The 27763-nt window shown below is 38.9% G+C and overlaps 1 protein-coding gene across 1 annotated transcript; it reads left to right on the top strand.

Annotated features, from left to right (window-relative positions):
* The first annotated feature begins 1420 nt into the window (after window positions 1-1420).
* LOC139726730 (medium-chain specific acyl-CoA dehydrogenase, mitochondrial-like) lies at window positions 1421-25088 on the top strand. Its single transcript, XM_071637724.1, has 11 exons — window positions 1421-1531; window positions 5028-5118; window positions 6751-6848; window positions 11855-11924; window positions 12847-12947; window positions 16105-16185; window positions 17361-17600; window positions 18012-18152; window positions 19387-19482; window positions 20492-20740; window positions 23968-25088. Exons 1-11 carry the CDS (start codon window positions 1499-1501, stop codon window positions 24046-24048), a joined length of 1281 nt encoding a protein of 426 aa, XP_071493825.1. The 5' UTR covers window positions 1421-1498; the 3' UTR covers window positions 24049-25088.
* The last annotated feature ends 2675 nt before the right edge of the window (window positions 25089-27763 follow it).

Genomic DNA, 27763 nt, shown 5'->3' with positions numbered 1-27763 from the left:
AATGCAACAATAATAGTAGAACACATCATTGAAAGTTTGACGAAAATTGGACAATCGATGCAAAAGTTATGAATTTTTTTAAATTTTTGTGTTGGAACCGCTGGATGAGGAGACTACTACAGCTTGTGAGTCATATGCGTACAACAGTATAAAGAAAATGTAAAAGAAAATTCAACATATTTTCACTTTTCTCGCATAATGAAGGAGCTCTTGACTTGCCTCTTTCTAAAGGCAGGGGGAATAATATTACCCATAACATTTGTCGGTAACGAGTCAGGGGAATGTGTATTTTTTTCAAAAGATGGAATTTTGTGAAATTCTCTTTATATTTTCCTTATATTGTTGTACGCATGTGACATCTAAGTTATTCATACACTGCAGTAGTCTTCTCATCCAGCGGTTACTGCACAAAAACTTCAAAAATTCATAACTTTTGAACGGATTGTCTGATTTTCCTCAAACTTTCACTGATGTGTTCTACTAATATTGGTACATTCTCTCAATCCTTATGTTGATGAAGGTGAACTTGTCCTTTAAGGAGCCGCACGCACCGTGAGTCGGCGGAAACATCGAAACTCGTGGATGCTGGTACATGTGTGACAAGTTCACATTGTGGCAATTATACGATGAATATTGTTGCATTGGTAATCTATGCGGGTATACCCCTATAATCTTACAATAATTATGCTATATTATACTGGGTAATATACCCTACGCGCGTTCACGCAATTTAACGGAGAGAGGTGGAGAGTGGGAGTGTACAGGAGGGCGATCCGAGAGAGGGAGAGGGAAAGATCGACGGAGATAATAAGAGATGGTGAGAAGTAGGGGATGGGTGACAGAAAAGAGAGAATCAGAAAACAAACAAACAAACATATAAAACACCAAAAGAAAATACTAAGATAATAAAGGAAAAAACCGCTTCAATTTTTTCGAAGTATAATTGGAGGCGATCGTTAAAGTTCAGAATGACACCTCACCATGACCGTGAGTGACCGACTTACCGCGTTTCATTGAACATAATATGCCGTCACTATATGAATAGGAAAAAATTACGTGTTTTTTTTATATACAGCCACACATAATTATTTTGTAATATAAAGATAGATAGATACTAGTAGATAGAAAGATAGATAGATAGATAGATACACGGATTGATTGTTTTCGTATTAACGTAGGCCCTGCACTAAACTTTTTTTTTTTTTTTTTTGTACATCACTCAGAGCGCACTGTCTATGATTATATAGCGCAAATCGACAAGATCTTGTGTGCAGTAAGATGCAACTTATCACCACTATTGCGCTGTGACGTCCACCGCGTATTGTTACAAAACGGGAATACGCGTGCATCGTGTGTCCTATGTGCTGGTACATGGTCGATCATTGATCGAAGGATCTAGGATAGCACTGGCAAAACCAATGTTGTTATTGCTTGCTGCAACGGCGACCGGAGTGTTTGATAAGATAAATACATCCTAGCACTGAATAAACGTTAAAACATGTGGTCACGACTTCTTTCCAGACAAATGAGGGTGAGTAATTGCAAAATTTCACATATTTCTCTAGTTACCGGATTTGCGGTTATTTGGGAATATTTGAGCACTTTCCTTCCCGGCTTCGAAAGTCGTTGGCTGTCTCTGCAGCGCGCAGCGGGTTTCACACACACTGATGATGCACAGGCGTAGCCCATCTTCCCTTGTTGACATGCTGGGCCAGCCCAGCCAGGGGAGCTGAGCCCTGCGTTTGCGTTCGTTCGACGGTAATCAGTACAGTCGCAAAGTTGCGTTGCGTAACAAGACAGCAGAATCTACTTCGTTTTCAGGGCTATAGATACAAGTCAAGTTACCCCACAAATCCCCGCACTTCGTCCATACTGACAGAATCTCTCATTTGAAAAGTACATTATCGATGTGTCGCTTCACGAGAATCCTTGATTTTGACTAGAGAATGAATGTGAAATAGCACTATTCCACTAACGCTAATAGCAGACGTAGCTATCTACACATGAAGGACAAGTCAAAGTCAAAGACAAAGTGTTTTAAAGACTAGCTCTAGTTAGGTCCTACTGTCGAATCTCGTTCTCTTTTGTTTCTGTTAATATCAGTTTTTGATGTCAGAAAGTGCACTTCCTGGCCGGCTGGCATGGTGATTGGTGGCATGTGCAGTATCCAGCGGCAGATCCAGGAATTCCGTAAAGGGGGCCCAAACAATATTTCTGGGTAGATTCTGGTGCTACTTCCGGTCCGGGTTTCATCTCATTTTGTTTTCTTTTTATTTCTTTTGTTTTCACAAATAAAGAGGGCGCGTCCCTCTGGATTCACTACTGTACTGATTCTTAATTTCTAGATTCTAGTCTACGATGGCATATCTAGAACTACTCCAGTAATATTTATACTGAATTAGTGTCTATAGTCTAACGCTATTGTAATTCATTATTGCTGTAGCCTTATGTATCCAAACAACACTGTAATTGTCTGTATACTAGTATGGTTCTTCTACTTCTACCTATACAGTGCTTCTCATCAAAGCCTGTTCAGCAACTAGACGAGGGTTTGTGGTGTGGTGCTTCAGACAGTGGATGCCATTTGTGCTTTGTGCTCTTTCAAATGTATACCAGGGCCGGCGCACTGTTTTCAAAAGTGTGGGGGCTTACTTCCGGGTTTCATGAGCTAACATTAACAATTAAAAAAAAAAACAAAAAAAAAAAACAAGGTCCTCGGCTCATCTCTACCCGTCCACTTCCGGGTTTCTTCAGCTGACAAGCAAAAACAAACAAAACTAGAGAGGGGCCGTCAAAGGCGGCAGACCCACGCCTAAGTACAAAGTCGGGGTAAACATAATGTGCATTCGGTCATCTACCAGAATTCGGCCACTTAATTGCCAGTGTGCTTTATCACCAGCCAGTGAGTTCTACCAAAGATCGTACACTGAAGTGTACGATCTTTGGTTCTACAGTCACATCACACGCAAATCACATACACATATGGTATTAACACTCATTCACGTACAGGAAAGTCCTTAAGTCTCCTCCAAAAATCCATCGAAAATCCCAAATTCCACAGTCAAAAGTGCAGAATCGGAACTTTTCCAAGCGCGCGCGAATTAAGTCCAGTTTTAAGAGTATTGTCTACGCGACGGGTCGCGGAAAAAGCGCTAAAAATCGAGAAATACGCCGTTTTCTTGCGGGATATTTTGATTATAGCAAGCCGAGAGTGTGATGATATCAAAGGTCGTATGAGTGTACGATCTTTGATGGTATCAACAAAAGCGCAAAAGAAAAACAAAATTTACGTACCCCCTAGGCAATTACCCCTATGATTAGTGTCTACGGGAATTATTCAATGCAAGGGTTGAATGCAAATGTCTACTGCACCAGTATTCGGCCACCAACGAGCGCTGCAACGTCCCCGATGCAATTTTGCACCAACAGTGTAGAGCGCGATGCATTTTCAGCGGCCTTGCACACGCATTGACATTGAGCACGCATATCGTGCAGTGTGACTGCGACCGAGCAAATGCTCCTCCAACGAAAAAAACAATCAATGTTAATTTGAAAAATCATCAAAATACGGGCCAGTTTGTGATGACGGAGAACGAACTTTCATAAATCTAGAAGGACATAGTCCCTCAAATAGGCCTAAACGTAAATTTCGGAATTCTTACGAACATTTGAGCAGCGAAGTCGGATCGTTTGGGAGTTTATGTTTTCGTATGGTAGTGGAAAATCGCAAAGTGAGAAACGGGAAATTTTCGGAGTGGTCACTATACCATGGGGTCAAAACTTCAAGGTCACACAGAATTTGCAAGGGTCAACCGATTATCACCAAAATCTAATTGATTCTTTCCTGCCATTATCCAAACATCCCCATAACATTTCGTGCAAATCCGTTTACCCGTTCTCTTGTTATCTTGTACACAAACAAACAAACAAACAAACAAACAAACAAACAAACAAACAAACAAACAAACAAACAAACATACGGAACCCTTTACATAACCCCCTGCCGATTTTCATCGGCGTGGGTAAAAAAAGGTCCTCAGCTCATTCTCTCCCCTCCCATTGTAGTGCCTCTTACGTACTTCCAGGTTGAAAAAAGGGTGGGGGCCCAAAGTGTTGACACCTTATGTATTCCTTTGTATGGTGCACAAAAAGTGTGGGGGCCCGAGCCCCCACGGCCCCCACGGCTGCGCCGCCCCTGTATACAGGTGCTCATTGTGCAAGTAAAAACAAATCTCTGCCATGCTTATTAGTTGGCTTCTATGGCTCTCTTGAACTGCTCAACAGAGGGCAGTTCAATGTGTTGAGGAAGCCTATCCCAGTCTCTGATTGTCCTTGGGAAAAAAACTGTATTTGTAGGCATCCAAGGTAGAGCCGGTTCTCATAAAGCGTTGATGTTGGCTGCTTCTTGTAGTAACACATAGCATCAATTTATGGCTTGCTGAACTAGTGCTATACTTAAATGTTTGAACATGTGGAATGACATTTTTTTTTCACGTTTTCACTTGTTCTTCCATTCCCTGTATAAAAAAAAAGAAAGATAAGAATAAGATCTTAATGTACATGTAGGCTTTACATGTTTTCATAATTTGTGCATGAGTACATAGTGAGCCATAACTATACACAGCCCAGTCGCTGTATTCGCACAGCGTCTGGTCGCGCTAAGTGAGCCAAAGATATTTCTTTTCCTTCAAAAAAATGAAAGAATAGAAGTATTTTCGCTAAAATATCTACTAATAATACACGTGTATATTGCACAAATACTGTGTAGGTTGGTCTTTGTACAGTAAATGTGGAAAATATGAATGTCAATGCAATGATAAGAATGTCTTGGGTATATGACCATGGTCAATTGTGGCTGCTATGAGTTGGCACATATGGTATGATGTTATCTAATGACATGTAAAGTTTTGTAGTTCATTTGATACTTGATTGATGTGCCGCAGACATACACTGATTTCAAAGGAGCAGTGCTGGAGTTTATCGAAATGTATTACCTTTTAAACAACTTTGATCTCTAATTGGTGCAGGGGCTGGTCCAGTGTGGAACCAGGGGCCGATCCACAGTCAGCAGCCCGGCAGAGGCCCAAGCAGCAGCCAAAGCATCGGGCCTGTCATTCAGTAAGTCAGACCTGTAGTATTTATGAAAGTGATATAATTTGTTTCTTTCGGTACAGTACCTTGGTTACTGTAAAAGTGGAAATTTTCGGGGTGTTGAAATTTTTGTGCATTTCGTGCAACCAGAAGCTAGTAGAAAATAAAAGCGTGTGAATATTTTTGCGTGTCATATGTTCTAAGAGTTGATGTCTTGATTCCGTAGAATTAAAAACATGTGAAACTCCTCTTACCCGGCCAAGCGCGAAAAATTACTCGTGGGAAAATATCCACGTTTACAGTAGCCTCTTCATAATTGGCACAGCCCTTCTGGAAGGTTCAAAGGTTCATGCCATTTAAATTCAACACAGCCTGGTATTTAAACCATGATAGTCTGATAGATGGTACTTTGTATACATGTTGTACACTTAGTGCACTTCCAAAGCAAAATATGTGTTTGGAAGTATGATAAATAGGGACTTGACAGACACTTTCATGAGAGGTTGAATTTACAGTGGAGTACCACAGCTCCTAGACAAAATGAGAAATAAGCGTTATATTGCCCCCTTTCAAGGAGCCAAGGTAGCAATTTTTCCATCTCAGACAGAGAGGATACATTGGACTTACACTGTGTGCTTGTCATGTTTTTTCGAGTTCTTTATTTTGTGAATGTCAGTTGATTTCAGGGAATTGTGAAGATAAAAACTCTTACTGCAAAATATATGGTGTATGAGTATCAACTACATAGTACATCTGGCTCAAACACGCATCCAACAGGTAGGAATTGAAAGGAACCTCCTGTTTAGTTGCCTAAAATATCATCCACCATACCAATGTTCTGCCTCTTTCACGCATCCCTTATTGAGGCTCATCTTGCAAGAAAGTTTTTCTTTTTACCAAAACCATTTAAGGGCTAAACAAACTTGAATGATGCTTGCATGCTGATGCTTTGCTGGTGAACTTGTCACAAAATTTCCATTCACGGCTATGAGTGAATGCCGACTATAAAAGGTGTAGAAAATAAAAGAGAAATTAATGGAGTATATATGATCCTGCATCACAAAACTGACAAAAAAGTCGGCAGGCATGGATTTTCTCTTCAGGGCAAATTCTGGTAGAGCAGACTCAAAGCCTAAAAATGATGCATTCTATCAGCTATTAACTCAATGCATACAGCCTTTCCTAACTTATCTAAATAATGGAAAGCAGGTACACACTGGAAAAGTGTTTACTGAGAAAAGAGGCTTTGAAGTTTAGGGTCTATTCAAGTACTTAATCCACCAAGCTGTGCTCTGTGCAATGAATAGGACAAAAAGCAGGATGTTAAACTCTGTAGAAGCCACAATGAAGGGATTTTCTGATTTTCAAAAGCTGAATTTTTGGCACACTCATGGGCACATTCTATTCATGACTGCTGTCGACTTTCCTATCAGTAGCATCATTCTTTCAGTGATTATTAGAGTTGACAGTGAAGAGTGTATAAAGGGTTTTTGTCACAGGGGACTTTGCTCTTAATTTGGGGAACGAAAGTCCGCCCTGTGTCTGGGATCTTTATATTCAGTGGTTGACTATCTCCAAATGCAACAGATTGTGTGATGGGATGATATAGTATGAGTCTTCCATTGTCGGTGATGTTGACACTATGATTTTCTATTTTAGGTCTCTCAGAAGAGCAGCTAGCATACCAAGAGGTGGCTCGCAAGTTTACCAAAGAAGAAATCATTCCTAAGGCAGCTGAGCATGACAAAAGTGGCGAGGTAGGTGACCTTGGGGATGTGTGAACTGTGTGGACATGTTCAACATGTCTATGTGGCAGAGATTTTAAAGATATATGATATATTTAGATATATATATGGGTCATTCCATGGGGTTGGGTCTTCTCTAGATTTTCATGTTGTGTAGGGAATAAAAGTCATATTCTGAAAAATTTATCAAATAATTGTCCGTGGTTTGCAGTTATTCTTGGAGAGAAATGTGTGAAGAATTATTTGATGAAAAAAAAAACAAGCCTGTGTACAAATGTATTTTGTCTATGACTGTTTCACTAATGATGTCCCATGGTTTTTTGTGGTTTATGTTGTGACATAAATATATGCCATTTTCATGGCAATGTAAAACAGGAATATACAACCTTTCAGCATTATGCCTATCATAATTAAGAGAGGCAAGGTGACTTCTACAAAGACTATAAGGCACATAAACATTTGTAACAAAATAAGAACACCAGAGCATCTTCAAGCAACCTCATACCTATGTTACAAACGATGTCCATGGCAATTTTTGTTGTAACATAGGTATAGCATGGTTTTACATACACTTCCAATCATAATATGATTAGAAACTTTATTTCTATAATGAGATTTATATTTCAGGAGTATTCTTATCCAAAAATTAGCATCAAAATCCTCCAAATAAACGAGAAAATACAGAACATATCACTGTACTTCAGTGCGATGTCCGGCCTCTTCGTGTAACGTAGGTAAGGAAAGACGCGTCTCGCGATAAAAAGAAGAGCTACTAACTTCAGCAATCGTATTCATGTCACTGGCAGTCCTCCCCCAATGGCAGAAAAACTACTCACAGCCAATATACACCTACCTGGACAGCACAAGATCTGTTTTTCTGCCGTTGTCCATGTAACGTAGGTACAGGAGTTTTAATGTTTCTGATGTCAATTGGTAAGCTTTTACGCTATTTTACGAAAATAATAACATTTGTCATATTCTGTAACTCTATTAGAGGAAAAAAAACGACATCTAAACCTCTGAACTGGCCAAAAATACTGTGGACGATGATACTGTAGTCCCACATACTGAGATATTTGTTACAGGTTCATGTTCATAATTTTGATTGCCAAATTTTCCGTCCATGCCGGTCTCTGCAAAAGGAGCATATATTCCTCTCTTAGAAAACCATACAAAAGTATATCAGTGTATCATCACTGCAATATTAAATTGTTTTACCTCCCGATTATTGTGAATTTTTGGACCCTTTTGTCATTAGGTATCTACCAAGGTAGACGTGCTAGAGTTAGTATTAATCACTATATACTAGTTGGAAAACGTAGATGTCCAGACTGCATCTGAACTAGAGAAATAGAGTTTGCCTTATTTTGCTGGTGATATTGAGGGAACTAGGAGCTGTGAAATTCTTTCTCTTTAACAGATTTACTTCGAAAATGTCAATGTTTTCCTTCCAAGATTTCACTGACCTGTTAGATGCTCTGATGAAGTTGTTAACATTTCACAAGGATTCACCATTTCCATTCCATGTTCACCCACTGTGAAGTCTCAAAGCTAAAATGCCAGTGTCCTATTCAGTTTGGGTGGGTAGTGGGTAGGAAAGGCTTCAATAAAATTATGAACCCCAATCAAAATTGGACTATTATTGCTCTACACTATCATTCAAAAAGAGGGCGACAATTTCGATGGGGGATGAATATAAAATAGGGCCTAGTATTATTTTGGGAGTCTATTAAGGACCATAACCGTAAACGTAACCCTGACCCTAGCCCTAACCTTAGCTAGGACACTGGGGGCAGCGACCTGCCCTTCCTACAGTGTAGCTTGCATCTGAAAACAAGTTTTTAGCATAGAGTATGAAAATGATATTTTCCTATGTTTTACATGCTATATTATTAATATTTACATCATTTTAAGCATAACCCATTTTTTTTTCAATTTTGGTGGGAGGTACACATGGAACTCTAGCTAATGGGTATGCCAAGAGGTAGAAATGTAAGCAAAATTGTTAAAATTATTTAATTTCATTCATAAACACACAGATACATCAACAGGAATATATAGTCAACCCCGACAAAAATTTTCTTTTAATTTTTTTATTCTATTTCTCTTTACACCTTTTGTTCAGTTTTTTGATGAATCTGCCATGGCTCCTCCTCTACCACCGCTACGTGTTAAACTACATGAAAGAGTGAAAAGGACACATCCACAGCACTCCACAAACAGAGAGGAAGCCGACAAAGCAACACCCAAGAAGAGCGAAGTAACAAACTAGACAAGAAGAAAACTGCACAGAGGGAAAATGGACAGAAGAAAAACAAAAATGGAGGGCTAAATGGACATTGGACAAAAGAGCAGAAATTAATTTCAAACAAAGAACATGGAAAAGACAAGAAGACTTGTCTGATTTCTCTCTATTAGTTTTCTTAGTTAGTTGCCAACTAGTTGATGATGTTGTTAGTGTAGATTAGGTCAAATTGTGTAAAGCTTCACTTTCTTCTTCTTCTTCTGATTAAGTCTGCCTTCTTTCATATCAGAGTTACAAAGAATTGAAGTCTGTGTAACATAGGTATTGTTCCACAGGTGTGCAGTAGATATAATTCCAAAGAACTGTTACAATAGTGTTATTTGTGGGAACATACATAAAGTCTATATGTGTAGGTTTTAATATCTCACACCACAATAAAGGAAATCAGTTGATATGTCGTAGTGTACCTATGTTACAAAGACATACTGTCCGTGTAACATAGGTAGTACACCGTGGGCGAGGTTGTTGTCTGAAAACCCCTGACTATAACAATAAAATCATGTTTTCACTTGAATACCCATACAAATCACTTGCTTCAATTGTGGTGCTTTTAAGAATATTGTCATTGTATCACTCTTGATGAAAAAGTTAAACCTTTGATTGAAATTGTTGATGGTTTGTAGAAAAAAACATGTTAATAAAAGTGGCTTGCAGTTGACATCAGAACATACAATCTTACTAATAATGATCTCATGCGCCTGTTACATAACATGTTGATGTGCTATGGACGAAAAAAACGTGGATGTGTTCATTGTTATCATTTCAGAACACAAAATGATGAAGGATGTCAACAAATGAAGTCCGTGTAACATAGGTATTTTGCCATACCTGTTTACCCATGCTGACTGAAAGTGTGCGAAGTAATAAACAGATTTCTAGTGGAATATGTTGAAAAATGGGAGTAACAAATCAGGGGGGAAAAGGAAATTTCAATTTACCCAACTTGAATTTTCAACTTGTATGTCACAATTTCAGTCCCAACCCCATGGAATTGCCCATATATATATATATATTTTTTTTTTTTTTTTTTTTGGCCATAAAATGCATGATACATACATGTGCCCTAAGCTATATTGCATGAGAAATTCACTTCTATATCAACTACCAGTACTGTATGACACTTCTTGAAGGTTGATGAAGTCAGTTAGTTATTGAGATTTTCACTGCTGACCATGGTAGTTGCTGTTATTGCGAGCTACTTTGATATTTTAATAAGAGTTTTTCTCTTTCTTTGCATGGGGCTCTGACAGAAGTCGTCTCTTCCTGTCATGCTATAATTCTATTACGAGCCATTGCCATTTGATCAAACATCAAATGATAAGATTGTTTTGTCTTGATTATAATTCTCTGTGCATGGCAATGAGTATAGCACGTGGTCAATGGTATGGTCAATATTTGCACCCTTGTAGATATGATAAGAGTTGTTGATATTTGTCAGTTCAACTTTATTTGTGCAAACACTTCAGACAGAGTTACGTAGCTTTCAAGAATAGAGTCTAGTGTGCAGTAGTGCCCAGCTATTATTGTATAATTTGCTGGGGGTTTTTTATTCTTCAAACTATGAAGAAACAGATTTGTATCCACAATTTGAGCTGACTAAGTTGGGATGCGGATCCGGGGCTCAGCTGGGGATCCGGGGCTCAGTTGTACTTCAGCATTTTGTAGCTTGAGTAATACAACGTAAGCAATTAAATGATTGGTTGAATGATTCATACTGGGTAGTACTTGTCCCATCAAGGCCCTGAAACCACATTTCTATGGTTTGTTGCCATTTTTTCTTTAAATCATAATATTACCATTCAATTTAAGTGTTCCGTTATGAGGCGGAGTAAGAGGCTCTCTTTTATTGAGCCCTTTTGATGTTGATATTGCGTGTGTGTTAGTCACAAATTTTCAAAAGTCTCTTAATTGCTAGATGTTGAAATAATTCTTAAATTGGTAAATTATCTCAGAAGATAATAAAAGTTTCTGTTTTATCTGAAATTGACAGTACATTATAGAAGATTGTTGAAGTTTGTTTTTTGTCAAATTGACGTATAAAAATATGGATATTTCTATCTGATTTTGACCAGATTCAGCTGTTATTACCAGTTCCATCTAATATTTCTTGTATGTCCAGTGAATTTCAAAAGTACCAATTTATTAATGATAGATGATATTTTGTGCAACAAACTTTCCTCAGGACTTGATGGCATAGAGGAAGTGACTACATTATTCTCATAAAGAAGGACAGATTATACAGTTTTAATGAGAAAGTTCTGCTTCTTGTCAAAGAAGGTAACATAAAGATTCTTTGTTATCATTCTTACAGCCATTCCCACTCACATAATATCCTTTTGCAGATCAATGCATGCACAAGACTACATTTAATGCACAGATGCCAACTGCTACTTATTGCAGTATTTTGTACTGTGTATTGCCAAAAATACTGCAGGTTTCTTGGAAAATACAGTTTATCCCAAATTTTTTTACCGGTTCTACATGTACACATGCCTATTGCAGGAAAGATTAAAAGAATACAATGTTCTTCCACCATAGATATGCCTATTCAGCCCTCGGAATACTGCAATACTGTTTTAGAGGTTGGCATCCCTGCATAATGCACATAATTTCAGAGGAGTTTCCTGCCGCTCACTTTCCAGCAAATAGAATCTGCACAGCATGTCTACACCTGGTTATTGTGTGGGGTTTCTTTTATAATCTTTTCTTGCAGTATCCATGGGATCTAATCAAAAAAGCATGGGAGCTTGGCCTGATGAACACACACATCCCTCATGAAATAGGTACTTACCATTTCTCCTTCATAATTTACATGGCCAGTTATGGTCAATTTTGCCTGCATGCTTTTTTTCCTCTGGATAACCGATTAATGAGACAAGTGCAGCATATTAAAGGGTGTGTACAGTTCTGGGTGAGGTGTACAACATTGTAGATAAAATTTGCGAGGTATTCGGAAACCACTCTATGAGATGTCAAAGAGCATGCAATTCTAGAGGGTATCAAAAGTTTATTTGATGAAATTCGGTTTTGAAAGGGATGAGATATCCAAAAACAAGGTGAAACAAAGAGATCCTAATAAAGTTGTGGCATGTCGCCTTATATTATTAGCACTTTTTTTAATATCTCAGCCATTTGAAAACCAATTTTCATCAAATAAACGTTGAATCCTTCTTAAAATTACATGCTCTTTCATGTTTCATAAGAGGATTTTCATTATCTTACTTACTTACCATACCTCAGCCAGTACTGTACAGTCCCTTTAAGGATTTTTTTTTCCTGGATTCTCTATGAGAGCACTTGTCATTTATTTCTTGCACTTGTCAAGAGATTAACAACTTTTCTGCATCATAGTAAGTTCTGACGAATGCAGGAGATCAGATGTATCAAAGAAAAATCTGAGATACTGGAAGAAATGATGTGGTACTTACTGTTAGCTGTATTCTTCCTCTTTGCTGTATTCTTGCTGTTATTGAGCAAATCATGTGAAAGTGTTTCTTGCAATGTACAAGTAATGCTAACCTTTTATAGATCAGTCACATTTTCAAGTTCAAATAGGTATAATTTTAATTAAGTAGTGACACCCACATTGCAGTTGGATTTTGAGTTTGAGTTCTTGTGTACAAAAAGAAAATAAAAAAAATGAAAAAGAAGAAAGATATTACTGGTAAAAAGGAAGTGTGTATGAATCCCTGTTTTGATTGGCAGGTGGGCTTGGTCTTGGCATCCTGGACACATGTGTGATCACTGAGGAGTTGGCGTACGGCTGCACTGGTATCCAGACAGCCATTGAAGCCTGCTCTCTTGGAGTAAGTTCACCTTCTTTGTTTTCGCCTTCAGCAAGATGCTGAGACACTCTCCACTTTTCGTTTTGTCTGCCTCTGCCCCCAAAGGCTTTGGAGTTTTTATGTTGCTTGGTTTCCATCTGTCAGTCCCAGATGTTGCATAGTGTTGCAAGATTTTTTTTTTTATTATCATTATTTATTATTATTATTATTATTGTTATTATTATTATCATTATTACTACTATTATTATTATCATTATTATTATTATCATTAGTATTATTATTATTATCATTATTATCATCATCATCATTATCAGTATATTATGAGATTGTAGAAATGAATTTTGTTGGTACCTGGTCCAGGTGTGCTGCAAGAGGTGTAGTGTGTATAATGTAGTTATAGGTTTTGGGCAAAATCCATCAGGGTCAAGGGTCGCTGACCTTTGTCTAAATCGCCATTTTTCATTTGTAACCTAATCTAGGACTGTTGAGTGGGGATAGAGCTTGCTTAGAAGGTTAAGCCCCCGTTCCACTATCACGATTTGGACCCCGATCTGTCCCGATCTAGCAGATCGGGAGAGAGCGGCAAAAGCGTACGGGGATCGGAAGCATCGTAGCAGCAGCGTGTGGAGGTCGGGGTTGGAGCGGGCAGTTTTTCAGATCGGGAAGAAATTTTGAACCCGTTCAAAATTTCTTCCCGATCTCCCCGATCAAAATTGACATATTTTCAATCGTACGGCAAGCGGGGAGAGCGTAGTGACAGCGTAAACGCAGCGGGGAGAGCTTAATAACGGCGTAAACGCAGCGGGATGAGCGTAACAAGGTCTTTCTGAGCGTAGTAATATCGGCACAAGAACGGGAAGTAATTTTAGCTGTAATTTTCGAAGAAGAAGAAGAGATGAAGAAAAAGAAGGGAAGAAAGCAGCGAAGCAGCTACCCAAAAGGCGAAGAAAGAGAGACTGCACGTGATGCTGAAAGAGGAGGAAGAGGACATAGCATAATTTTGAAGAATATGAAATCATCTACAACTGGAGGAAGACGGACTATAAAAGCAAGGACATCAAGAAAAATCCTTTGAAAAATCAGCACGTCTTTGCTTATACAATGCATTGCTGCAAAAGAACCGTGAGTTGAGGAGGCTCTTCAAGTTCAAGTTCAAGTTGATTTATTTCACTTCCAACAAACAAATAATAAAAAATACAAAGAAACGCTCATATACACAGACGTCATGAAATCAGTACCACAATGCGATGAACAGAATATTATTGTAAAAGAGATACAGGCAAATTATCAACAGAGATACATATAACAGTTACGTCACTGTGGTAAATGTATACAAAATATTGCTGGAAATGGAGGGGACTGCTAAAAAACAGAGCTTGTAGTATTAGAATGCAGTCCCCTCTTAGAGAAAAATATGTAATTGCAAAAAACAGCAACAACAAATTTCCCTAAGCGGTAGCAAAAAAAAAAAAGACAGAGTAATACACACATACATGTACACATACGGACGCACATTAACAAACACATGGCGGCTCTCTTGTAAGGAAAAAAATGATGAGAGGATAGAAAGATATAGTAGTGAAGAAGGTAGTAAGTCCGAGGTGGACAAGGGGGGGGGGGGGGAGGAGGGGAGATGAGAGGGAAATGGTGGGTCATAACCAGGTCACTGGAGGCACAGAAGCACGGGCTCGCTGATGAAGAAAGAGTAGTGAGAATAACGAAGCAACAACAACTTTGAAATCAAAAGTAAAAAAAGAAGAATGAATCTTCGAGGTCCACAGTATATTTCTTCGGTTCTGCATGCTAATAAGTTGACTGACTGCTGACCCACAGTCGAATCGGGGTACATCGGGGCACATCGGGCACTTTTCAGCTCTCTGAACGGGGTAACAGCGTGATAAGATCGTATAGATCGTTCAGAGCGTAGATACAGCGTGCATTGACCGGATAACATCGGCAACATCGCACTAACAGCGTAGCTACATCGTTCTAAAGCGTACCGGCAGCGGCAGAGATCGCAATGTCTAATTCCCGATCATCGTAGTAAGAGCGTAGCAAGCACTTGGTAGTCGTAACTGCAGCGTACTTAGAGCGTTCTAACATCGTACTGTGTCCAGATCGGCTCAGGTTTTACCTGATCCTTCCCGACCTGAGAAAATTGTCAAATCGTAGCGAGAACGGCATAGTGGAACGGGGGCTTTAGAAATAAGTAGACAATCAAATTTTCCATTTCATTGTGGAGTGACTTACAATCATAGCTGATAGTTGTGGGAGGAAGAAAGGTTTTGAATTTGGATGTTCAGAAGTGCTGCCTGTCGTGCTGTTTTTATTTTGACATTGAACTTGGATACACATTCAATTATCTTGTAATCTCTCATCAGGTACACTTTGCTCAGTAATGTTAAAGGGGTCAACTGTTGTAGATGAATTGCAATCACAAATTACAGGCACCAAGATGTTGCTGATTTTGTTTTTATCTTCTTCCTAAACCTTTTTTGAGAATTGTTGACTCATTGCCTGGTTTCCTGCCTACCGGGTAGCCTTAGTTCAAGGCCCCCTTGCTGTAATAATTTTAAGAGAAATGAAGCAAATGAGTGATTCAGCACCTGAAACATATGTATTCAAGTTACCAGTTCTTTGAGGCAAGCCCCATTTTGGGAACTTTTGTTTAGTTTTCCTATTTTATGCCTCTGAATTATTAAATCTGCCCCCAGTGTTGGCAGGGAAAAATAATTAGCAACCAGCAGAACTTTGCTAGCTAATGGCCATCCATGAACATTTCGTTCAAAGGGTTGATGGACGAGTCCAGCAATTTCATTGCTTGAGGTAACTCACATGAACAACAATTACATTAATAGGAGATCTCAGAATGGCCTCTGCGGAGATGCACTTAGAGTTGCTTCGCGTCACTCACAATTGTTAGTGCCAAACAACTGTGTGGCAATCTTTCAAAAAGGCTGTCTATACGGTAGTCTCAGGAACCATTTGAGACATGGAACAAAACATCTCTTTCAATGTCTGACGGGAAACCAGTACAGATATGCGTGAACAGACCTTTTTATGCCTTTGCCTTGGTGGGCGCTGGGGACAACTTTTTCATTGTCTGAATGATGTCATCCTGTGTTTTGATTATTATTTTGCTCCATCCCCCTCGTTTTTTTTTCCCTCTCCATTGTAGTCAGCTCCGGTGATTCTGGCAGGCACTCCAGAGCAGAAGCAGAAATATTTGGGAATGCTGGTGAATGAACCTATCGTCTGTGTAAGTATTGCTGCGACATTCTGCATAGGCCATACTGTGTCAGCTGTTATTTTCGGGAATTCCGCGAATCACAGTTGGACCGTGAATTTAACAACACATGAAAATGTCACCATATGCTAAGGTAGTAGTTCGCTTATGAAAGCTGCTGTGTCAATTCGCGAAAACAGCATCTCACGAAAATGTCCACGACCTCCTCATTCACGAAAATATCTGTACGGGAAAGTAACAGTGTATACAGTATTTGACAATTAGCAGGGTGGTCCACAAGGGGTTTGAGCATATCGCTGCAACATGCTCAAATTCTTGTGCAACATCCTCAAAAGCCAGCAACATGCTATGCAACATTCTCAAGAATTGGTGACATGCTCTAAATTAAATGTATTTGAACATGTGAAAGACATACACATTAGTGCAAAACTTGAGAAACATCAAACGAATCAGAAAATTTGTGCACAAAACATGAGACCGAACATCTGACGTAAGCAGTACATTAAGAAGTTGCAAAATATTTCACATTACAATTTTATGTGCTTGTGATGTGCACTCCATTCTCGTGATGGGCACTCCGCGCACGTACAATTTTTGCAATATTCTCACATTCAGAGCTTGCAACGTGCTCAAATTTCAAATTGTGGACCACCCTGTTGTAAGGTCACATGGCTATCACACCCCACCTAAGATAAGATTTTGCTTGCATCCACATGGCATACATGCTGTGTTAATTCAGTTTTAAAATAGGAACTCTCCTTTACAGAATGATATCATGGCAACAATTCCAAGACACATGAATTTATGAATAGTAATGAAATCAATCAAAAAGAAAAAGTGGAGATGTTATCAGAATTGAAGCTGATATATGATCGTTATGAATCCTTGAATTTTGTACTTTCATAACAAAGTGATTCTAGTAGCAAACAAATTATGCAAATTTGAGGAAGTCATGATGTCATCAATGCACAGAGAATGATGAAAGAAAAATGAATATTCATGTCTGGATGAACTACATATGTAGTAGATGTGATGTATTAAAGTGTGGATGTGTGGCTGCAAATTGCTAGTCCCTATGTATTTTGCCTTGTTGTTGGAGTTCTGAGGATCTCACAGTATGATTCGTGGCATGCCATCAGCGTCCTGCATATTCATTTAGTTCTGAGTTTTCTCTAATCACTTCCCAGGCTTATTGTGTCACAGAACCGGGCGCTGGCTCAGACGTGGCGGGGGTCCAGACCAAAGCCGTGCGCAAAGGCGACGAGTATATTCTCAACGGGAGCAAGATGTGGATCACCAACGGTGGCCACGCCCGATGGTACTTTGTCCTTGCCCGCACGAATCCAGACCCCAAAGCTCCGACCAACAGCGCTTTCACTGGCTTCATCGTGGACAGAGACTCGCCTGGACTCTCCTTGGGCAGGAAGGTGAGTATTTCTGGAAAGGGCTGAATCAAAAGCTTGCAGCCACCCGAACAAACTCCAGTTTTGGCATTCTTCCAGTACAGAATGCTTTGTAGCAAGCAATAAAGTTGTGGATTCAAGACTAGGTCTCGTTTGGTAATGTAGCATATTTGCATACACTCCAAGTACTTTGTTGTCACTAGTTCTAAGATAGTATGGTGTGGATGTGACACATAGGATCCACTCGTACACTTTTTTTTAATGTACTCCTGCTTCTTGTGACGTATTGTGTTGCAATGTACAGCTAAGACCTTACAAAGATTATGATGACTTTTGTTTGAAAGACTACGTGCCATAAGGGGGCAGGGTAGAAATGTGAAATGTAATCTCTTATTTCTATCAATTACATATCTACGTATTCTGTTTGTTTTTCAGGAGTGGAACATGGGCCAAAGAGCGTCTGATACCAGAGCAGTCATATTTGAAGATGTTGTCGTGCCCAAAGAGAATGTCCTTCTTGGGGAGGGGCAAGGTTTCAAGATTGCCATGGGAGCCTTTGACAAGACAAGACCACCAGTAAGTGGTAGTAGTGACTTACACTAAACTGAAATATGCCTACAAGTTGGCTTATGCTGAAACTTTTTTGAGTAAGCAGCCAATTGTTTGGAAAACTTACAATCGATGTTTGTTGTGAGAAACTTCAGCAAAGTTTAAGATCGATGATTATTTGAATAAAAAACCTGGAAATGAACTCACTTGTTGCAACATTTCGCCAATTGTCAATTGGCTTTTTCGGGCGATTGACACTCCCGTTGATGGAACAACCCTTATCTCAACGGCCCAACTGCACTAAATAAGGGCCATTCCATCAATGGGAGAGTCGTTGCCCAAAGAAGGCAATTGATAAATGGCGAAACATCACAACAAGTGAGTTAGTTTCCAGTTTTTTATTCAAATAATTATCAATCTTGTACTTCAACTGGATGAATGAGAAGAATTTATATCTGTCTATTAAACAAAGTTTGATTTGTCACAGGTTGAAATATATTTTGACCTTGAGTTATGATTGTAGTTTGCCACTAGCCAATTTGCATTGAAGCTCCTGATTTGCAAAAACTTCTAAAAACTTGGAATCTAGTGTGTATGTGATTTTTGGAAAACTCCGGAATAAAAGCAGTCTATGATTGAATTGACTTTAATCTAAAACAAATCAAATCTTCAGCAATGAATGACAATATAGTTGGCTTTCAAATCTAAAAATTTTAGACCATTTAAAAAGTGGTGAGAATCTGGTTTTGAGGAAACTGAACTTGGTAGGCAAAGTGCTTGAGCATTGAATAAAGAACATGTATATATGTGCCTTATAGGCATGGTCTACCAGAGGACTGGGGCCTGCCAAGATAATGAAATGGTAGTAAATCGTCTATTTGATCGCTTTGCTCGTACCCTATCTCTGACTTGTGTTGATTTTACCTGGAAGAAAACTACAGGGATCGAATGTCTTAGCTAATACTCATGAGCCTATCTTATTCTTTGTATACTAGTTCCCACATTTCAAAGGGGAGGGCATTGGCCAGGTTTTTTTTTTTTCCTTTTTTTTTTTCAATTTACTCCCTCCACATCATGTAACACATGCCTTTCCCTAGGTACATTTTGCCCAAATTTTGTGAGTCATCCAAATTCCAGGAAATGTGTGTTTATCCATGCCAGTTGCTTTAACAAACAGCGGAAATATGGCCCGAGCTGACAGAATTTGGACCATATCAAAGCACCCATTTTTTTTCGATGTGTGTTTAATCCTCACACCCAGGTTGCAGCAGGTGCAGTAGGTCTGGCCAGAAGGGCCTTGGATGAGGCCACCAAGTACTCCATGGAGAGGAAGACCTTTGGTAGACACATCGCTCAGGTGAGTTGGATGAAGACAGGCCCTTCCCTGGACCCCCCCCCCCCCCCCCCCCCCCGAAGACCGGAGAATGAAAGCAATCTACAGCATTTTTGTTTGATAGATAACTAGACAACAGCAGTCATTAGTGGAGAAACAGTGTCTGTCTGTATTTAATGTATTCTTTACCACATGATGAACATACATACGTGTCCACATACAGTGTTGGCTTTTTACATCCTCTGCGTTATAGTGTACTGCTGCAAGAATAGGTTTGCATATCCCTTCTGTAAAAGCAGATGCTTTAATTACTCTTGCTCAGCTGGTTTAAATCAATTTTGCGTGTCCTTAATTTTGTGGATGGTCATGACAATTGAGTAAGCACTGCAAGCAGCTCACTGCTGCCATTACGTTCAAAGGGCTTTGGGAGTACATACTACCGTAAAAGGTGACTGGTCGGTGTTACGACTGCAAAGTTGCTCACTCTACAGGACCAGCTAATTTGAAGAAAACTACAAATTACATAATGCTATACACCTGCAGTATACCTACTTTGAGATCAAAGATATTAGATAGTATTACACATAGCATTTCATTTAAAGATATCAATTTCCTAGAGCTTTTGAATTGGGGGCTTGGTACCGTTGTGCAATATGTGAGTGCGCTGAAGTAGCAAGTAAACAGTTATTAAAAGTATCATATATTCAGCTTACAGAATTTTCAGTGTGCACATCACTATTTCTATTGTAAATATGCTATGACTGCACCATCACCTACTGTCACTGCACATCCCATCCCAGTTTAGTTTGGAAAGAGCTGCTTCAGGGATTATCTCATCAAGGTTTGCTTCAGGGATTATCTCATCAAGGTTCAAGGTTCAAAAACTCATGTTAATTTTTGTGCAAGTTTTATATATGTTCCACCAAAATTCACAAAAATGTCCACACTGCAAAAAGTTCGGCTTTTACAGCAACTCCCTGTCCTGCGTACTTGACATCCAAACTTGTTCTTTTCTCCCGTCTCATGTAAACAGCACCAGGCAGTGGCTTTCATGCTGGCAGACATGGCTATCGGTGTGGAGGCCGCACGGCTCCTGACCCAGCGCTCCGCTTGGGAGATCGACCAGGGACGGAGGAACACCTACTACGCCTCGCTGGCCAAGTGCTACGCCGCCGACATCGCCAACAAGAACGCTGCTGACGCGGTGCAGATATTTGGCGGAAATGGATTCAACAGCGAGTATCCAGTTGAGAAGTTGATGAGGGATGCCAAGATCTTCCAGGTGAGTTCTCATTCACCTATTTTTCCATTTTCGTAGGTGACCTTGCAACACAAAACCACACACAAAAAAAAGGTTGCCTGGCAATTATTTTTAGTTAAGGGCAGATTCTGACAGAGTATACATAATGCTTTTAAATAACAAAGAACTCAATAGAAGTGGACTTTCCTAACCCATCAAAATAATGGAAACAATATTTTACCCTCTGGAAAAGTGTTTGCTGAGATAGGAGGCTTAGAAGTTTAGGGTGTATTCAAATGCTTAATCTTACCCAACAGTGCTCTATGCAATGAATGGGACAGAAAGCAGGATGTAAGACTCTGTAGCAACTGTACTGAAGGGATTATCAGGTTAAGCTCATTAAGCACATTCTGTAGCAACCATAATGAAGGGATTATCAGATTAAGCTCATTGAGCACATTCTGTTCATGGCTGATCCCAACTTAAAATGCAGTAGCATCATCCTTTCTAAAGTTATGAGAGTTGAAAGTGAAGTGTGTGTAAAGGGTTTTTAAGAAATTGAAAGGGACCTCCAAGATATGCCCAATGACGCTGCATGAGAAAAACAATTTCTAGAAAAATGGCAAAAATACCCACAATTTCACATTCATTTTATGATCCCAAATCTAAGAATTATGGAGAAGAATAGATCTTTTGTAAATAAATGTCTATCCATCCATTCGCCCATTTCTCTGACTGCAGAAAAAAAAAATAAAAATCTTGTTGGCTGTCTCACCAAAAAATTGGCATATGATTTTGTACACAGAGTGTTCACATTTTGGATCATAAACTCAGAGGTCATAGATGAAAGTCATTAAAAATATGTTTGAATTCAAACCCTGTGTGTGATTGTTAAATGTTCTGAGGGTAATTCCCTGCTTTGGCTGTGTGCTTGAGTTTGAAGGTTGCTAGGGCAAAACAACTTGTAAATGTCAGTGTTTCTAGAGTGATGAATGATGTGACATATTGAATGGAATTTCATCCAAGCAAGGCACATAAATTCATGCTACGCAACGTGATAAAAGATGCCACTTTGTGATATTGTCCAAGTGAAGTATGTGGATTCAGGCTACATGGCATTGTAATAAATTTGTAACAACTGTATTTTTTTTTTCACCTGAATGTGAATCAAAATGCTTGGCAACAACCTGCCACCTGTAGACATTAAATGCAAAGTCAGTAGGATTTCATGCTGGTTGGTCCCTAAGGTGCTAAAGGTATTGTTTACCACTGGGAGTAGTGATTTGAAAATGTTCAAGTTATCACATTTGTGACCCTGAACCACAAAACAAACAAAAAGTCGCCAGATATGGATTTTTAGTTAAGAGTAGATTCTGGAAGGGCAGGCTCTAAGCTTTAAAATGATGTACAGTGGAAACTCGATATAACGAGATGGTCGGGACCGAGTCATTTTCCTCGTTATAGCCGATATCTCGTTATATCAGTAGGCATAAAAGAAGGCGTAACATAAAGACATTAATTTGCACATGTGGGACTACCCATCATATTTAAATCAATACTGGTAACTTGATATTGTGCGTGAGGGAATTATTCACCTTTATGGGTAAGAAGATGTTTTTCGCCAAGGAAATCCAATATCAAGAATGTATTTCTTATTAATTGTAGATGTTTGAATTTATAAATTTATATAGCTTGCAATTGTATCAAGTTCGTCTGTGGATTGGTATGTGGTTATCGTGGGTGTGTGTTGTGTGGAAAGCTTGAATTTGGTCTGCACAATACTGTGTGTGTATGTGACACATTCTGTATAATATGTACATTATGACTGCGTGTGTGTGAAGATGGGGAATTCCCTACGTAGAAGGCCAATCACAGCATCAGATTGCCTCACACCTGCTAAACGTCATGATTATGTCATGTATACATATGGCCGTCCCACCACATTTTCTGCATGTATCAGTGTGCGCGCACACACACACACTTACACGTAAACTAGCTGGAGTGCACTGAAGAAAATGATTATGTGTGTACAAGACAGTTTTTGGCGCATCAGGCTTTACAATCTCGGAAGATGATAGCACAGACGAAATAAAGCTTTACCGAAGGCATTTTGCTTTACCTCGCTATAGCAGGTTTGATTGACTATGTTTTTCTTTGTTTGGAAGTCACAAAATCTATCTCGTTATAGCAGTTATTTCGTTATAGCCGATCTCGCTATAAGAGTAGCATTTTACATAGACTTGTGTGGAAGCAAATTTGGGACCGGGAAAATTTCCTCGTTATAACCGATATCTCGTTATAGCAGTGTTCGTTATACCGAGTTTCCCCTGTATAACTCAATTTAAATGGACTCTTTTAACCTATCTAAATTTTAGAAAGAAAGGACACACTCTGGAAAGTGTGAAGTGAGAAAACAGGCTCTGAAGTACAAGGTGTATTCAAGCGCTTAATCTTTACCAAGCTATGCTACTGTAGCTGTGGGATGAATTTAACAAAAAACAGGATGTTGACCACTGGAGCAATAACAATGAAGGGCTTATTAGATTACGTTGAAATTAAGCATGCTTCATTAGCACATTCTGTACATGATGAATACCAACCTTCAGTGCAGTAGCAGCATTCTCTTTAAAGTTGTTGGAGTTGAAAGTGAAGTGCATGGACAGGGTTTTTGAGAAATGGGAAGAGGGTTCTATGAGAAGCAACTACGGTAATCACACTATTCCACCAGAGAAAATTGCTAAAAACACAAGTTCCTGTTTGTTTTATGCTCCCAAACTTTAATATGATATAGAAAAAGACTTGCTCTTTCAGAAAATATGGAAAACTCAAGATTGGTTAGGTTGACCTATTTCACCTATTTTCAGTCCTCACACAAAATCACTGTGTGCGACTTTTTGTTCGTTTTGTGGTGAACGGTCACATTTGATGCAATCGCATATGTGGAGGTCAGTTGTATCACAAAACATCCTACTATATAACAATTTTGCAATAAAGCCTAAAATATAGGGAGATATCACTATTTTTCTCACTAAACCATAACTGTAGAAGGTTTAGTCTTGAAACAATTTTATCATAATTATTATTCAGATTTTGTATATTTAACAATTCCTAGCATTGATTATAATGATTAACATTTTTACATTGGTTGTTTCTATCCCTTACATTTCAAAACTATTTTGAAGCACTTAAGCTGGGTTTTTGTTTCATCTGCAAATGGTAGATAATGCCTTCAACCTCTGTGTTTGGTTGATTTTCTCCCGCCTGCACAGATTTACGAGGGAACCGCCCAAATCCAGAGAGTGATCATCTCCCGCGAGTGGCTGACCAAAGCAAGCCAGGGCGCGTCCTAAGTAGCTTGTGCTCCGGAGTTGACTCGGCATCTGGTATACCACATTGCCGATTACACCCTGTTGTAGGACTATTCATGCACAAATCATTACCAGCAGCAATACTGGCAAGAATGTAATTGATCAATTTTCAGTTTGAATGAAAAATAAAAAGAAAGAATAATAAAGTAAGAAAGATTGAAAATATGATGCAGATTAATTATCATTTTTGTTGTTCTGGGCACAGGTTTGTATGGCTGCATCTCTCTATTAGATACACATATTCATTTTCTTTTGTTTGCCTGTTTGTAACTAGCCGGTGACCGAGATGTTTTTTTTTTTTTCACAGGTGTATACATGCTCTTCAAGGAGATGTGATCTGTCTGTAGTGAAAATGAAATTTTAGAAATATTTGATTGTAAGTTTGGAGTTGGTTAAAGAAAAAAACAACAATACTGTTTGTTACAACAATAGTGATGAAATATACCAGTCTGTTACAAGATGGATATGATCTACATATACATTAGAACATAACACATACATGCGTGTAATTGTCTTTGCACATTTGTACATTTCATTTGAAGAATGTTTCTTGGTAACATAGAAAACCTGATTGTTACGAGCTTGACATGGTATTCATTTGTATATAAACATATCAGAGGACACTACATTCTGTGTGAATTATTTGATTTTATGAGCAGCAGGGTTTTTGATGTGTTTATTTGTTTGTTTGTTTATTCAAATTGTGTGGGTAGTTTCAGAAATTACCAGTGCACACCATAGCAATATCAGATTATTTTTGTGTATTTATTTTAGAGACAAACTTACAATGATGTTTCATATTGTTCTCACGGCAGGTTTTTAGCCCAGAGATTGCAATGTTGCCCTTAGTATACACTGATCCTACTTAGGCAGCATGATCCGCCATTACTATTGGTGTCCCCACACACATCATGTGTGTGGTGAATGCATGATAGATATTGCAGCTGGCTCATGGGGCACTGCAGTAATGTCATGCACATCGATCCCCGGATCAGTCTCTAACACAGTGGTAAATGGCAAAAGATGGGGACTATCTCAGTTTTCAATACTTTAATAGCTTGCTTCTGTGGAAGTCGGGGGGCGGGGGGGGGGGGGGGGGGGGGGGGGGGGGAGGAGTAAAATCACATATTGATTGTAGTGGAATTTGGACCTTATGATTTCTGGTTTTGATATGATGTGCTGCTTTCTGTGTGAAACAGGAATTTATGATGTAAAGAACAGGAAGTCATTTCTATGCACATGTTATTCTATCACTAGTAGGCCCTACACCAATTTCATCTATGGCAGAGTGACCTGGGGGGGGGGGGGGGGATAACAATGATACCCCTCTTTGAGAATTCTGATCCAAAGGGTGAGTACTTAGAGCCATTAGCTGCATTCTTTCCAAAAAAAAAAAAAATAGAATGAAAAATTGTCATTATGCAATCAGTTCAGGGTATAACTTCCAAAAGATTTTCTAGTGTTTTGTTTGTTTGTTTGTTTTTAAATCTAAGCACATTGTTGGTAAACTCAGCAGTGTCACTCCATGTGAAGGGGTAGGCATCATACTGGAATGTGTAGCTCTGTTCAATGTTTGTGTCTTGGTGTATATATATTCTGTCACGAGCACTGATTGAGGACTGAAGAATGATTCTACTGGAGGTATTGTTTCTTGAAGCATGTTTACATATTATGCAGGCTTATGCATGTACAGATTGAAATAGAGAGACAACATTTTTGAGAGTATATCCTTGTCAATAAAATATGCCATGGAAACTGGCTTTGCCATTAAAAAAAGAGAGAAAAGAAAATGCCTGTGGTTTGTGTGTGTGTGTGTGTGTGTGTGTGTGTGTGTGTGTGTGTGTGTGGATAGAGAGAGAGAGAGATCATTCAATTTTCATTTTATTTTTTTGCAAGTTGTCTTATATTTCCCAAAGAGCAGAGAGTAGTGCTTGCAAGTGAGTTGTGTATGTAGTCTTTGTATAAAGCATGGTTCCAGAACATTGAACATGTAACATGCTGCAGTTGACTCCCATTATGACAAAGTCCTCGGGACCAGCTGATTCCTTTCGTTATATACTACTTTTGTTATAACTGAAAATTCAAACAATAAAAAAACACAGAGTGGATAATATTGGGCCTGAATTTTCACTTCCTTGTAACTGGAATTTTGTTTAGAGTGCACTGTATTTTATCTTGGTAGCAGCAAGGAGGTTCTAGAGAATGCAGTCACAACCGTCTTATTTCCTTTGCTAGATGTTCGAAGCCGCTGCTCAAAAATATTTGAAGCATGTGGCAAACTGGATCTGCCACTCAGATAGGAAGACAATTGACTCGTGGCTCACCAGCCACTTTCAAAGGAAGATATGTCTTTGTGATGGTAATTACTTTTCGCTATCCCTTCTTATAAAAGGTGGGTGGTACAGACACGAGGATGCGCGAATAGAAATTGAGCAAAAAATGCTGAAATAAAGATGAAAATTATTCGACTGGGCATACCCGGGCACTAATCTTATATATCTATCAATAAAGAATTATACTTGAAGATTATTCCATATTAGCTTCACTTGTGGAAATTAAGCGGAAAAGTGATAAAAGCAGCTTTGTAGGATGGTATAGTTTTAAACATTTTCACATGATACAGCTCTGATTTACACTTTTGTGCAAATTTCTGGACGGAATTGACTTTTGTTTTACATGCTTTATCATTACGTAAAATTTCATTTCATTTAATAAATAGATAAGTAAAATATGGCCAACATTATGACAACGTTCAAAATGAATCTTCAGATTGCTCAGCAAGACGGCGGCTTGGAACATCGATCATCAAAGGCACAAGTGCACCTGTGGAATTCTTTTGTACATCAATAGAAATCTGACAACTGTTTGAATAATTGCAGCCAGTTGGAACTCCAATGTATTAAACCTCCTTGGTAGCAGCTTGAGGAATGTGTAATCTGCAATGAAATTAAAAGGGGGAAACACACACACACACACACTCACAAACAGATTGTCAGATTTTCTTCAAACTTGGCATCTAGTGTAGCACTAGTCCATCAGCATTTTACTGAATCCACACACCTGAATTATGTGTAGGGATCAGAAACACCCTCTGAGCTATGTGGATTCAAGTTTTATGATGATATTGGTTCGGGTCACAGAATAGTTTAAGGAGATGACAAAAACAAAACTTCTCTATTAAGAATAAAATGCCAGTGGAGTGTTGTATGTGATGTATACAAAATGGTTATAATATTGTACTACGCTTCTTCAAAGAGGACTTAGTAACACCTTATTCTGACCACCTTACACACTTTGAGACATTATGATACTCGGAATCCAGTCTGCATTAAATCTTGTCGCTGGTTTGAGCAGCCAAAGCCAAAGCAGTTGCTGCAGCAAAGCCACCGCCACAACCACCGCCACCAAAAACAAAAATAACAAGTGAGGCAAATGCGCACATATGCCCATACGCTTTTAAAAACAGATGCAACAAACACCAGAAAATTCAAGTGTTTACGGATGTTGTGAAACCAAAGAGATCAATCTCTCTGTGTGAATAGTGACAGTGCTTTACCAGTAGGGGGCGCCATGTATCATTTTTGGTCTTTGACTTTCAGATGAAAAAAAGGAAGCCAATCTCTTTGAGACGTACCAACAAACCACGCGCAATTAGCAAATAAAGTAACAGTGCGTATGCAATTAGTATAGATATGGC

The sequence above is a fragment of the Diadema antillarum genome, unplaced genomic scaffold, assembly GCF_040938485.1.
Source record: "Diadema antillarum isolate AM-2024a unplaced genomic scaffold, OU_Dant_1.0 seq00000097_RagTag, whole genome shotgun sequence".
In the NCBI taxonomy this organism is placed as follows: domain Eukaryota; kingdom Metazoa; phylum Echinodermata; class Echinoidea; order Diadematoida; family Diadematidae; genus Diadema; species Diadema antillarum.
This window is presented reverse-complemented; position numbering and strand designations above follow the sequence as displayed.